We start from the raw sequence: 15,014 nt of genomic DNA on the forward strand, positions 1-15,014 counted from the left end.
TTTAATGAATTAACCCTTTATCTTTCCTCACACCTTTTCTCTTCTTTTTTTTTTTTGCCCTCAGAAGTATTTAAAGGATAATCCCATATGATAACTCACACTGCCTAGCTTCAGTACAATGTCTCATACATTGCAGGCACTCACAAACATTTGTTTAATGAATGAATAAGTGAAAGTCCAATGGAAAATTACACTGTTGAATTTAAAATGGTTTTAGAGGTACATCTCTAAATTTGTTGATTTATTTAGGATTAGTACATTGTCACATTTTCACTGCTAAATTTCATATTATTCATTAAAGAAAGGCAGTGTTGGAGAGTTTTATAGTTGACAGATGAATTATCTATAACTTCTAATATACTCAGACATCATGTTTTTCTAGCATGTAACTTTTAAAATATAAACTCTCCAACATTTAAAGTTTTAACACTTTTTAGTAATTTTTTAAGAAATGACAGATCAATAGTAGCTTTCCATAAATAAAAGTCTATTAATTTGTATAACATAACAAAATTCAGTGCAACATAAATTCATATAGTACTCCTACAAGAAATCTATAGGAGTAAAATTATGATTATAAAAATCAGCAGACTTAAACAAACAAATAACAGCTTTCAATTAAGTTTATAGATACCAAAGACATTCAACCTTTAACATCCCACTGTGTAAAATCAAATGGGAAAGGATAAAAGGACCAAAGCTATGGTTAGTAATATAATTGATTGCTGCCTACCTACAAACTAATTTGTTTTAATATCTGTGCTAGAACCAGTATGTTACCTCTTTTAACCTTAGCTAAATAATGTTTATACAAACCTTACTATGCAGAGCTATCTTTAACAAGAGCATCCCATTGAGGAAAAAAGAAAATAGAAAGATATGAAATTTTTCACTTTTTTCTAATACCAACAGATATCACTTTATTGATATTCCATTTCTGTATATAATGACATAGAATATAAGCATTCCCTGTAGTTCAGTTTTACTGACAGTAACATTGCACAAATCATTTTAGGGCTATGTGCTATGCAGAGACATTGTACAGTTAATTGGCATCATTAAGTAACATTTTGAAATGATGATATGTTCAAATGTAGTAGTTAAAGGCTTGATTGGACACTGCTAAATTGTGTACTAGATCTCTAAAGAGATGGAATTTACCCCCTAGTAGGCTTTATCCTTTGTCACCTGTCTCAAATTTGGAACTCATTTCTTTTAAGTTGAAAATTTTATGTTCATGTTGGAAACTTAAATTTTAACAATTAAAAGATTACTTGAAATGCAATGCTACCCACGGCTGCCTGTCATTTTGGGAGTTTCTTATAGATAGATTCTTTTTAGGGATAAGAATTATGTTAAAACCAGATGCTAGAATTGCTTTAATTTTTATTCCCCAATTTCTCATTTCCATTTTGACAAAGAGGCCCAAAACATGAATAGCCTTTTGATCTGTTTTTTTCTCCCATATCAGTTCCCATGAGACCAGTGACTTCATTCTTTCTGTTATTGCAGGTTTACATTTTGCAGTCATCTTTTATTTTTACATCACTATCTTCAATCATTGTGGCCAATTCTTTCCAGGTCATTCTCTAACCTCCATATCAAAGCTATAGATCAATAACTATCAGAACAAGTTAAACATTAAGATAAAGTTAATCATCTTTTCTTTATAATAATAACCACCACTGAATTGCAATTGCTATGAGGTATTATGCTAAACACTTTATCAAATCTTATGAAATAGGGGTAATTTTTATTCTCATCTCACATGAGAACTTGAGGCACATAAAAATTAAGGCATTTTGCCCCAGGTCTCATGGCTGGCAAGTGGTCTGTCTGACAGTAGAGAGCCAGCTTCAAGCACTGTACTATAGGGCCTCTGTGTCATGACTATAAACCTTTCATGGCATGGTCTATACATTTGGGCTCTTCAGCTTCAAATTTATCTATCATGCAGGCATGACACTAGGTTTTCACTTGCACTGGAAGTCAACTGCTGGAAAATTAGTCTGTAGAAAACCGTAGGCCAGAGAGTTCCTGAATGTGTTAATAAGAGGCTTAGATTTTATTTTGGATGGGCTGGGAAATAATTGAAGGGTTGTAACAGGGAATGTGCAGAATTGCATTGTGGAGAGATCTAATTGGAGATTGGGGAAAAGATGAGCAGGCCCCGAACTGTGATAATGTTGGCAAGCTTGAAGGGAGGGACAGAATCAGAAAATATTTGTAAGTGACATCTCTAGGCCCCTGTGATTTACCGGCTGGAGGATGAGCAGGTGAGAGGTGTTTGTTTTGAAAAAAGTGATTTTGTAGAGAGGTCAGAAAAAGATTTTCGTTTTTTTACTTCATGTGTTCATGAGTTGGGGAGTCAGGGTACAGAAGGAAAGACACATGAAGCCAGGGACTGACACAGAGACCAGACACACAGTGGGTGCTTCGTGGATAGCTGTTGAATGATTTGTGAAAATCAGATAGCAGTGGTGAGGGTTTTTATGCAAGTGAAATACAAATGAACTTCTCAAGGTGCCATATCTGAGTTGTGGCTTTGATCTGGTTCCTGACTTTGAATTATTTTGTTCCTATGAAGTACAGGACTTTGTAATAAAAATCCACCATACACAAAATCCCCTGGACTTAAGAATATCTCCACAAGTTATAAGAATTGAAACTGCTTAGAAGGAACAATTGCTTGTACTCAGCCAGTCATCCTCAGCTGCATGAGTCTCAAAACGGGGGTGGAGAGTGTCTACCTCCTCCAGAAAAGGTTTTTAGAGCAAAATCAAAGAGACTGCCTCTTCTCCACCAAAATTATTTGTCTTAAGATGGGGACAAGAAACCTAGCACCCAGGAGTAAGGACACAGACGTGCTCTCTCATTTTAAGCTGAAGCTGAACTGTCTTGTCCTAAAAACATATGCCCAGACTCTAGAAAAGCTCTCTTAGACAGACTGCTGATTTCTCCATTTCTGTCACTTAAGAGGATTTTAGGGACATATAACTTTGAGAATTCCATTCTGCAGCTTTCAGAGGTAATACAATCCAATACTCATTGTGGGCTTATGGTGTACCCGGCACTTTTCTAAACACTCTACTTGTTATAGCTTGTTTAATTGAGGTACGTATTCTTATTCTCCATTTGGGAGATTTGAGAGAGAGGCAAAGTATGTGCCTTAAGATGACACAGTTGGTAAGTAGGAAAGCAGAACTTTAACATCAGCAGTAAAACCCTGAGACTATTGTTTTAATGTGTTTAATAAATGCCCCACTAAGAAACCAGAGCAAATTAAAAGTATGCTGTGTTCTATTAATTTGATACAGGCAGAAGAAATCTAAAAACAGCAAAGATCTGATATTTAAGAAGAACTCTATTTTAAGTAGTTATAGGACATATGCTTAAACTGAGTGAACTTTTTATGAACTTTTCATCAGAGATTGTTTTTTAATTGTTGTTTTTCCCCTGTGTCTGTGACTGAATAAATGGCCTCTGTTCACTGGAATACTTCACATGCTTCCTCTCTCAGTTGCAGGTGTGTTTATTTCTATTCAGACACCAAAGGCCTATGGGTATCTGCAAATTAACAGTTTCATTTGCTATTATGTTCCATCATTGTGAAGCAGCACAGGAAATTAACATATCTGTAACCACGCCCTTACTATATAATATGAAAGTGTAAATTAAAACATGCTGTGTTCATTAAACTGAGATAAAACCACATTTTGAAAATAAAGTTTAGTAAGTGGGTACTTAGTATCACACTGGCGATACTAAGCTTATGACTTGCTTTTAATATTTGGATTGCAAATAAATTTGGAAGCTAATGTATGGAGTACAACAATAGCAAAAAGCATGGGCTTTGATGTTAGACATGGCTATGCATCCGAATTACTAGGTCTTTGATCAAGGGCAAGTTATTAAACTTCTCAAAATGCCTATATCACTAGTTACTGTGAAAATTAAAAGAGACAGTGCATGTAAAAGCCATAATCCTGTGCCTGGCCCACCTTTAGAGCTCAATATATGTCAGCGATTATAAGGATTTGTTACCAAGTCAGAGTAAACTCTGTAGTTTAAAATACTATGTTTCTTTGATTAAATGACACAATTTTTTCACATATTTTTCGTTTCTGATATTGATACATTTTTAAAATTAGTGTGTATATTCCCCTTCCTGTCTCAAGCCCTTTCAAAAATATTAAATCCACTATGTATCTTATTATTGGATATTCGATTCAAGAACATATCAGAATAGTAATTATGTTGTATTTGATTCAGTGGCTGAGATTGAAGGGCAACTAATCAACAGAGGAGAAGATATTATTGATTGTTCTAAAGATTTATCCTCCAAAGTTTTCCTTTACCCTATCTTGTTACATCTTTTTTAAACAATGCTAATTGTGTCCCTTGTACATATTCTTATTCAACTTCTCAGCAAACATCTTCTATGTGACCAACATTCTGAGAGGTGCTGGAGATGCAGGAAGAGTAAGATGCTATGCTTGACCTGCAGTATCCTGAAGCTAGTTGGGGCAGCAAACCATTAAGACATTCAGCAGCATAGCTGTTGTCTGCAGAAACAGATGGGGATCCAAGGGTTGGAAATAATACAGAGGAGAGATGGATTCATTTGAAGAGTTCTCTTGTTGCATGCTTAATGTAATTAAAGTGCTTAGCCACTAGTAGATGACAGTTTTCTAATTTTACACATCATGTAATCCCCTTGGTCTTAAAGATATTGATGGTGTTAATCACTTGAATGCAGTGACATTAATAATTTCTTAGATAAAAAGTATACTGTTCCCAATCATAAATTCCCTGCCTCCCAGACTCTCTATGAGCCTCACATGGATAAGTGGAGGGAAGGACCTGCTGATCTAAGAATACCCCTAGTGTCAAAGAAGTAAATGGTCAAGTAAGGTTGTCCTAAGAAGCCATGTTACCCCTTCTGCTGGTAAGCACAGAGCCCAGGTGTAAAATCTTTTTTTATTTTATTTTATTTATTTTATTTTATTTTTTGGGACAGAGTCTCGCTCTTTCACCCAGGCTGGAGTGCAGTGGTGCAATCTCGGCTCACCGCAACCTCCACCTCCCGGGTTCAAGCGATTCTCCTGCCTTAGCCTCCCGAGCAGCTGGGACTACAAGCACATGACACCACGCCTGGCTAATTTTTTGTATTTTTAGTAGAGATGGGGTTTCACCATGTTAGCCAGGATGGTCTCGATCTGACCTCGTGATCTGCCCGCCTCAGCCTCCCAAAGTGCTGGGATTACAGGCATGAGCCACCGCGCCTGGCTGCAGAATCTTTACCTAGGTTACTGTTGTCCGTGTGGGTAAGAATCTTGACATCTAAAGTGTTCATTGAATAAAAATTTTTATTGAATATTCTTCTAACAAAATCTGAAAAAAGTACAGAGCTACTTTTGAAATGGATGAGAATGTATGGTAATTTAGCTAGTTCATTGTATGTATCCTGTTTTCAGTTATCATTGCTACTGAATTATTTATCTTTAGGTGTATAAATTATAGTCAAGATGCTTACAATTGATTAAGGAAGAATGATTTTAAAACACAGAGCAAAATGCTATTTTAAATACAGAAGTCTATTCTTCTCCTCCATGAATAACTGGCATTCTGTTTCTATTGTATATTAGGTTGAAATATGTGTTTTTGTCATTACCAGTGTTTCCACAGGATAAGACTGAAGTCACAAGCATTTAATATTTGCTGAAAGCACTTAAACAGAAAAAATATTGGCTAGTGAGATTAAGAATGAAATAAGGTAGACAAATAGCTGGCTGCAAAAGAGACCTTAAAAAGTTTCTCAGAGCCTGGCCAAAATGGCAAAACCCCATCTCTACTAAGAACACAAAAATTAGTGGGGTGTGGTGCCATGTACCTGTAATCCCAGCTACTCAAGAGGCTGAGGCAGGAGAATTGCTTGAACCCAGGAGGCAGAGGTAGGTTGCAGTGAGCCAAGATCGTGCCACTGTATTCCAGCCTGGGCAATAGAGCAAGACTCTGTCTCAAAAAAAGAAAGTTTATCAGTCTATTAAGAATATACTTGATTTTTACAAGAAGAATCAATTGCTTTACAAAGTTATTTATCTAAAATGTATGAATAAAAATGTATAACTATAAACATATCTATAAAACTGGTAAAGATCAAAAACTCAGGTATCTTTAACTTTCTCTACTTCTACTATTCACAAAAATATTTGCTCAGAGACACAGAAACTCATCTTCAAGATTTATTTTTATCTGGGTGGAGTTACAGAGTTGCCTTGGTAACAGCAACTATCACCAAATTAAGTGTTAAGAACACATTTTTAAACATTTTTAACATTTTAAAAATGCAGATGCCAAAGGAGAGCAATGTCAGGAGAGAATGTTGTAAGCTCCCTTTTTCCCACATCTACTTGACATTACAAGGTTTGTACTACTTTCAGAAATTCTCCAGTGTTTAAAAAATGCCTCTATAAACACATATATACACAGAGCACTTCTTATTGAAGTAATCACCTTAAAAATTATGTAATGCAATGAAAACCACAATGGTTTTCCTACCATTGACTAAGAAAGCAAAGGACCTTTCTTCTGAAAGTGAGGAGGACCTCTTGCCTCCTGTCATTTGTGAATAGAACTCTGCAGTCAGAACCAGAGCATTTCTGGCATTTGGTCTAGAATCATTCTGAAGGGCAAGCCTGGTGCTGTGTTGCTAAGCACAAACAATTTGGTATTTGGCTCCAAAAATACGCTCGAGATTAGTTCTTCCCTCAGCAACAGGCGCTCAGCCAAATAATTTTTAACCAACTCTCAGAGCCCAATATTGTTTGAGCTACTGAGATCCTATTTCAAGTTATTGCTATCAAGATATGGAGGAGAGTGAAATACTGACACTTGTGAGATCCCAAGACTTACACTAAATCCATACAATTTCTGTCCTGAATTAAAAATGTTTTTAAAAAAGAGATAAAAAGTGTGACATTTCCAAACCACGTAATTGGTTTCTTTCACCTTAAACTCGAAGTTAGAGAAGTATTTTGTTGTTGTTTGTTTTGTTTTAAAACTAGACTTGGTGGAATACAGAACATAAACATTTTAAGCAAAATATTAAACTTCTAGAACAGTGGATCGCTTAAAATGAAAACTTTAAGACTTTCCTTAGACTGAATTTTTTATTCTCAAAAAAAATTAAAAGGAAGTTGAATTTTATTTCTAAACAGTGCAGGACAAATGAATAAAATACATTTTGCCTCTGTCTTAAACTTAGAACAGATACACAATCTCTTTAACAGTATGTAAAAATTCAGTCTTTTCTTTCTTTGGTTTCCAAATAACAATGAAATGAAACGTTTTCCTTTTATGTGTAATTAGTGCAGTTTAACTAAGAGTTATGGAGCATCTTTCCACCTCATGGTGTATCCATGTAGCTGAATTTCTTCAGCATTTGCTTTTTTAATTTGTATAAGGAGTAACTGTTCCATATCTTAGAAATCTTTGAAATTAGCAGTTGATCTAATAGCATCTCTAATGTAGTCTCTCCTTGAATTTTAAATATAATAGATATGACCTGTTATTTAAAAGATATAGTGTTTACTGGCATATAACAGTTGTGTTGAGAATTTTTCATTGAATAAAATATATTTCCCTTGAAATTTTTGTTTTATGGTCATATCTCATAATCCACCTCTGAATCAATGAACACTTGTATTGGTGGAGAAAACAAAGATCCTTCAGACAGACTTTCTGTGTGGTATGTTCTTTCTGTTTCTTTTCTAATAATATTAACTTACATTTTAAATTATTATAATTCACTCTATTTTCACAAATCATCAAATCATACTCAGATATTTAAAAATAAATTTTATTGTATATATTTACAGTAAACAACATGCTGTTATAAGATGAATGTATATAGTGAAATGGTTATTATAGTGACAAAAATTAACACATCCATTGTCTATCTCACGTAGTTACCCACTTTTTCCCCTGTGGCAAGAGCAGCTATAATCTACTCAATTAGCAAAAAAATACACTATTACTAACTATAGTTGTCATCCTGCATGTCAGCTTTTTAGTTCCTCCTACATATCTGCTACTTTGTATCCTTAGATCTACATCTCCCAATCTCCTCCCTGCCACCTCACTCATGGTAACCAGTGTGTGGACTGTGTTTTTTGTTTTTTTATTTTGAGACAGAGTTTCGCTCTTTTGCCCAGGCTGGAGTGAAGTGGCGCCATCTCGGCTCACTGCAACCTATGCCTCCTGAGTTCAAGTGATTCTCCTGTCTCAACTGCCCGAGTAGCTGGGATTACAGGCACCTGCCACTATGCCCGGCTAATTTTTATACTTTTAGTAGAAACAGGATTTCACCATGTTGGTCAGGCTGGTCTTGAACTCCTGACCTCAGGTGATTCACCCACCTTGGCTTCCCAAAGGGCTAGGATTACAGGTGTGAGCTACCACATCTGCCTGGTAACCACTGTTTTATTCTAACTTTATATTTGACCTTTTTCTTTTTAGATTCCACATATAAGTGAGATTATGCAATTTTGTGTGTGGATGTGTGTTGGACTTATTTCCCACAGCTTAATATCCTCCAGGTCCATGCATGCTGTGGCAAATGACAGGGTCTTCTCCTTTTTTAAGGCTGAATAATATTCCATTGTATATACATATACCACAGTTTCTTTTATCCATTCATCCACCAACACATACCTAGGTGGTTTCCATATCTTGGCTACTGTAAATAATGCTGCAATGAATATAGCAGTGCAGATATCTTTATGAGGTGATGATTTTATTTCCTTTGGGTACATACTCAGAGGAGGGATTGCTGGGTCTTAGGTAATTCTAATTTTAATTTCTTTAGGAACCTCCATACTATTGTCCATAATGACTGCACCAATCTATATTTCCACCAACAATGTACAAGGGTTCCCTTTTCTCTACACACTTATCAACACTTAAACTGAACATGTAGACTTTTTCTTTTCATTATTCTCTAAACAATATAGTATAAAAACTATTTACATAGAATTTACATTGTATTGGGCATTATCAGTAATCTGGAGATTATTTAAAGCAGCAGTCCCCAACCTTTCTGGCACCAGGGACTGGTTTTCTGGAAGAAATGTTTCCACGGACAGGGATGGTGAGGGGAAGGGGAATGGTTTTGGGATGATTCAAGCACATTACATTTATCATTAGATTCTCATAAGGAGTGCACAACCTAGATCCCTCACATGTGCAGTTCACAATAGGGTTCGTGCTCCTATGGCAATCTAATGCCACCACTGAGCTGACAGGAGGAGGAGCTCAGCTCTTGCTGTGCAGCCTGGTATCGAACAGCCTAACAGGCTATGGACCAGTACTGGTCATGGCCCTGGGGTTGGGGACCCCTGATTGAAAATATATGAGAGGATGTGCATAGGTTATATACAAATACTAAGCCATTTTATAACAGGGGCTTAGGCATCTGCAGATTTTAGTACCCAAGGGAGGCCCTGAAACCAATCCCCTATGGCTACTGAAGGACAGCTGTGTATCATTCTTAACAGAAAAAAACAAAATCTGTTTTGTAAATAAAATTTTTTCATTATTATTTCCATTTCACTCTGGAATTTAGTTAGAAATTAAGATTAACAAAATATTAATTGACTACTAAAATGTACCAGTACTAGCAGCACATAACAAAAACTAATACAAATATTCCAATAATATTAAATAATGATTGCATTTGTATTTCATCTGAGAGTGGTTTACGGTTCTTCCCCATAAGTGGCTGATTTACTGATGGCCACTTTTTCTTAACTCCTGGTCTTTCTCACAGTCACAGAAAACAGTCCCTTATCACACAAATAAAAAAGTCATCTCACCATTCCTCTGTACCTTTTATCTTAACAGACTTGTGTTTTGAAATATTATTTATACTATTTTTTTATTTTTTGAGACCGGGTCTTTCTCTGTCACCCAGTCTGGAGTGCAGTGTGTGATCTTGGCTCACTGCAGCCCCAGCTTCCGGGTTCAAGCAATTCTCCTGCTTCAGTTTCTTGAGTAGCTGGGATTACCAGCGCCCATCACCACACCCAGCTAATTTCTGTATTTTTAGTAGAGACCGGTTTCACCATGTTGGCTAGGCTTGTCTCTGTCCCCTGTCCTCAAGTGATCCCTGCAACTTGGCCTCCAAAAGTGCTGGGATTATAGGCATGAGCCACCATGCCTGGCCTTATTTATATTATATTAACTCTAATAATCACTATGCCACTTTCTGTTGTAATTCTTTAGGCACTTCTTCTTTGTATGTTTTTAATTAGCATGTAGTTATATAGTTATATATTTACGTTTAGATATACCTCCAAGTAGCCAATATTCTACATGAAGTGATAAAGGATTTATTTATCCCTGAAATTATGAAAAGTCTGCCTTGTTTTTTCTTTCTTGCATTGTGCTACAGTACACACATACACGGACACACGAATGCACACACATGCACACTGGGTTCTGCTAATTATCATTTCCTTAGTTCCATATCATCCCCCAACCCCTAAGCCACCTGTGTCCATACCAGTCTTCCCACTGCCTACCAGCCCCATGTCAGATGACCTCCATCAGTACTATCTCCATTTATGGTGTCTCGCCTTTCTGACACATAGTAACAAGTGAGGTGTTGAGACTAACAAGAGAAAGAAGGCATTATTCTTATCTGGCTAGAGAGAAAACAATCAGCAAATTGTCTTTTATTTAAGGGAAGAAGGCTTCACTCTACTATATTTTCAAGATATTCCAAAACTGCAACAGACCCTTTCAATTATTTTACTTTCATCTATTACCAAAAAGGCCAACTTTTAGATTGAGGCAATGAAAACTCAGAAACTTTTTTGGAATGACCTTCAGATTTGAGATGACCACTGTTTCAACAATATTTCAGTTATAATTCTTTCTCTATATCCATTTAGGGAAATTTGACTCAAAAATACAAATAGCTTCCTTTCTCCTGAGCTAGGACTATTTAGAAGGGAATAAATTGTAGATTTTATTCAAATTTGATGACATTTTCTTTTTTGTGCTACTACACAGTAGCAATGTAGATTGAAGGCTTTTACATGTATTTTTAAAATTGCCATAGAGAATTATTTGTATTAATCATAGATTTCCAAGGCTGCAAAAGCTAAATAGTAAAGCATATAATAATGGTAGCGTTAATTTGAAAAAAAATTCCAGCTAGCAAAACATGAGTCTAGATGTAGATACCATGTTCAAAAATCACAAAGCAGATTGCCAGCAAAAAATTGAACCAAGTTTTTCCCCTTCAGAAAACTAGCTTTATTTAAAAAAATTTCCTAATATTTAAATTGATTCACACGTTTATAACTATACAAGGGTTTCCTTGTTTCATCAAAGAAATAAGTATGAATGAGCAGAATGTTTTAGTATAAAAGTTTACAAAGTTTATTCACACACGGAACAAAGGAATAAGTAGGAAAAAAAGAGCAACTAAAAACAAATGAATTCTTTTCCCCATCCCTCTCGTTTGTCTCCAATAAGTTAAATCCTTTTGATGATATATCATAAGTAGCTTCATGCTTTAGTTCACATTGACGATATTCTTATATCTACATCATTAATAGTCAAAATGGTCTTTCTGTCTTTAGTTTTGCTGTCTCTAAGTCAGAACTCAATACTGTTGCTCTAAAATACAAATGTTAAGATGATTCTTCAGGAGCTTCTCATCACCTGTACTATAATGCTACTAGCATGAGAGCACCCACCTAGCCTTCTTATCTCAAGTCCTGCCCTGCCACTCTTTACATATATCCCCTCTTTAATTCACCCTTAGACAGAGACAGAGAGGGCCACACATCTTGCCTTTTCCTGAATTAATATGTGGTTTTTGCCCCACATTTTAGCACATGTGAATCCATTTGTCCAGCATGCCTTTGCTCACCTGTGCACAAGAAGAGCTACATAACAGATCAAAAGGAACATCAAAGGTGCTGCTTCTTACAGTCTCATGCCCATTCCTCCAATTCTCACCACTTCTGGATGCACTGTTTCTTATGAGCTTCCTTAAATATGCTGTGCCTTTTTGCTTTCTGCGTATGGGCATCTCCAGTGCCAAAGAGGAGATTTCTGCAGAATTTCAGGAAGTTAATATCCTAGTGGCAGCTCTCAGACAGTGGGAGACAGGAGCTAATGGCTGTTTCTTCGTTTTGTCCTTCAGGCTGATAATCCAGAAAAGCAATCTGCACAATGCTTGAGAAGGTGCAGAGAATTAGAGCCCTCATTGCCCTCAATGCAGTACCTTTATATTGGCTTTTTCTCCTTATTCATCACATGCTCCTGTTTCCCGAGATTGCCACCCACATATACTACTTGCACCCTACACTATATTTCAGGCTCTGCCTTCAGGATAATGAAACCAAGCTAAAGGCAAAATCCAACTTTTGTTTAAACTCATCCTGCTGCTGAGCTCCCAAGATCCCTGAACCTACTTCTCTTATAGAATTTATTATAGAAAGTTCTTTAAGCATGAGATTTCTCTAGTTTATCTTTGAATCTCCACTGTCAATATAGTCTCTGGCCAATGAAAGCTGTTCAGTTAATGTGTGGTGATTCAATACATGCACTCCTAATTCTCATTTATGAACATTTTGTTAAATCGTGGCCTATAAGAAATAGGCAGGTAAAATGCACCTGTAAGTTTTATAGCACCTAGTACAGAGTGACAGCTCAAAACTATTTGTAGAATGAAAGAAAAAAGGAAGTTGACTCTCCAAAACAATACACGTGGCCAAAGCCTGGAAAAAAGTAATAGTGTCCCAGTGTAACTTCTAGGAGGTGTGAGGAAGAAAGAAAAACAAAATTGGCACCTTTTCTCAGGCTTTAGACTGAGAGATATTAACTTGGAGAGGGGAAAGCATAGTCTGAAGAGAAACAGGGCTAAGGAAGGTATCACTTTCTTTTACTATCTCTCAGACAGATTGCAATGCAATCCCAAGGCAGCACTACACTGGACAAGGTACTAGGACTCTGACCATTCATATTTTTATTCTTTTTTTTTTTTTGAGACAGAGTCTCGCTATGTCACCCAGGCTGGAGCACAGTGGCACTACCTTGGCTCACTGCAACCTCTGCCTCCCCGGTTCAAGTGATTCTCCTGCCTCAGCCTCCCAAGTAGCTGGGAATACAGGCGCCTGTCACCACACCTGGCTATTTTTTTTTTTTTGTAATTTTTTTTTGTATTTTTAGTAGAGACAGGGTTTCACTATGTTGGCCTGGCTGGTCTTGAACTCCTGACCTTGTGATCCACCCACCTTGGCCTCCCCCAAAGTGCTGGGATTACAGGCATGAGCCACCGGGCCCGGCCCATATTTTTATTCTTAAAGAACAAGAACTATATGCATCTAGTGTTCCCCAAGTTTTCTTCTTTGTCTTTTAACATTCCAGGAAAACAGATATTGAGTGTTTTGCTGGATCATGCATAGCTCCATATCCTTTTGACCCTCTGTTTGCTGTAGCCAGCTTTGATTCTTTGGATTCATGGTCACCCTATACCATATTCACTAATCCACCAATGAAAGGTTATGTAATTTATAACAATCAACTCAGGGTTTTCTAATGACAATCTTTATCAATGTTCTATAAGGTTGAAAATTAATTTAATAATTTATACCATTGTGCATAAAATATAATAAAAACTTTAATTTAATAACGAAATTCATGCATACTTTTACAACCTTATCAGTCATTCAGAAGTAAATGTGGACTTCAGTTTTGTGGGTAGGGGTTTACAGAAGTATGTTTTACTAAAGTTTGGAGAAAAGATCAGTATAAAAATATGAAATTATGCCAACAGCATTATTAGAAATAGTTAAAAGACAAAGTTTAAGTATTTTCATAATCATATCACTTTTTAAGTGACTGAACTACTAAAGAAACATTTAGTTAATTCTAAAATATTGTAAAATTTCTATGTGTTTTGAGGAAAAATACTTTTATTCCATCATAAAATTTTCAACTTAGAGAAACAATTTGTTTACTTGAAAAATTATAATATTTTCAAGTAAAAATGGTTATACTGACAATTTATTAAAACATAAATTAAAGTTCTTCCCACACTTTGACACATGATTAGAAAAAAAAAGGCAGTAAGATTTTCATACAGAATTCTGGGGTTAAGTAGAATTCACTTGTGTTTGCTGGTCTAAGATGCAATGGAATTTGGAGGCAATGGGGCTGGATTCTATCAAATCAGACACACGGAAGAGGTTGTAACGTGAGAATTTTTATTTTTTATTTTCTCAGCCCACACTTGAAATAACAATTTGCAAGAGTTTTGCTTTGCTCAATATTAGGCCTGATTAGCTAAAATGCTCAAATTTCCATTCAATCCTTAAAAACAGATCCACACTTAGTCATTCTTCACACCTCTCTCCCTCGCCCTCTCACACCCAAATTGTTAACTTTTTTCTCTATTCTCACATTTATAGTCTGGTTCAGACTTCCGTGATCTGTCACTTGCTCTTGTGGTTAAATTTCTGAAGTGAAATTCCTATCTCTAATCTCTTTTCTTAATTCTATGTATGTCATCAGACTTGCAATTTTTTCTAAACCCAAAATGTGTTTTCACTAGTCCCCTGTTAAAAAACTGTCAATGCATCCACATTGCCCACTGGCTATAGAGTTCAATTCAAACTAGAGTCATTCACTACTTGGACAACCAGCTTCCCAGCTCCACCTCTGGGTATTCTTTCTCTTGCTTTCGGAATGGTGTTGAGGATATAAGGTGAATGCAACAGCCATTGCTCTCAGTGAGCTCATAATCTAAGTGAGGAGACAGATGAGCAGATCATTATAAAACTAATTGGCAAGTGCAATGACAGAAGTGTGCATAGGTGCTATGGGAACCAAGAGGAAGGATATATAATAAGCCAGGGAAGGAAGAGAAGATTCAGGGAGACTTACTGGAGGATGAATTGCCCTCAGAAAGTCTTGAAGTGTAGGTAACAGTTGGT

At 36.2% G+C, this 15,014-nt stretch overlaps 1 protein-coding gene across 6 annotated transcripts in view; it reads right to left on the bottom strand.

The window, feature by feature from the left end:
- Positions 1-15,014, bottom strand: part of SNCA (synuclein alpha) — a 113,808-nt gene that overhangs the window by 35,323 nt on the left and 63,471 nt on the right. The window contains exon 1 of one of the 6 annotated variants that reach the window (XM_055384088.2): positions 11,945-12,468. The exons of the other annotated variants lie outside the window; for them this stretch is intronic. Within the exon in view, the coding sequence (XP_055240063.2) occupies positions 11,945-12,106 (162 nt within the window). The 5' untranslated portion in view covers positions 12,107-12,468. Of the gene's footprint in view, positions 1-11,944; positions 12,469-15,014 lie in introns of those variants that run through there. 6 annotated transcript variants of the gene reach the window in all.

This window comes from Gorilla gorilla, chromosome 3 (genome assembly GCF_029281585.2).
Source record: "Gorilla gorilla gorilla isolate KB3781 chromosome 3, NHGRI_mGorGor1-v2.1_pri, whole genome shotgun sequence".
Lineage (NCBI taxonomy): Eukaryota > Metazoa > Chordata > Mammalia > Primates > Hominidae > Gorilla > Gorilla gorilla.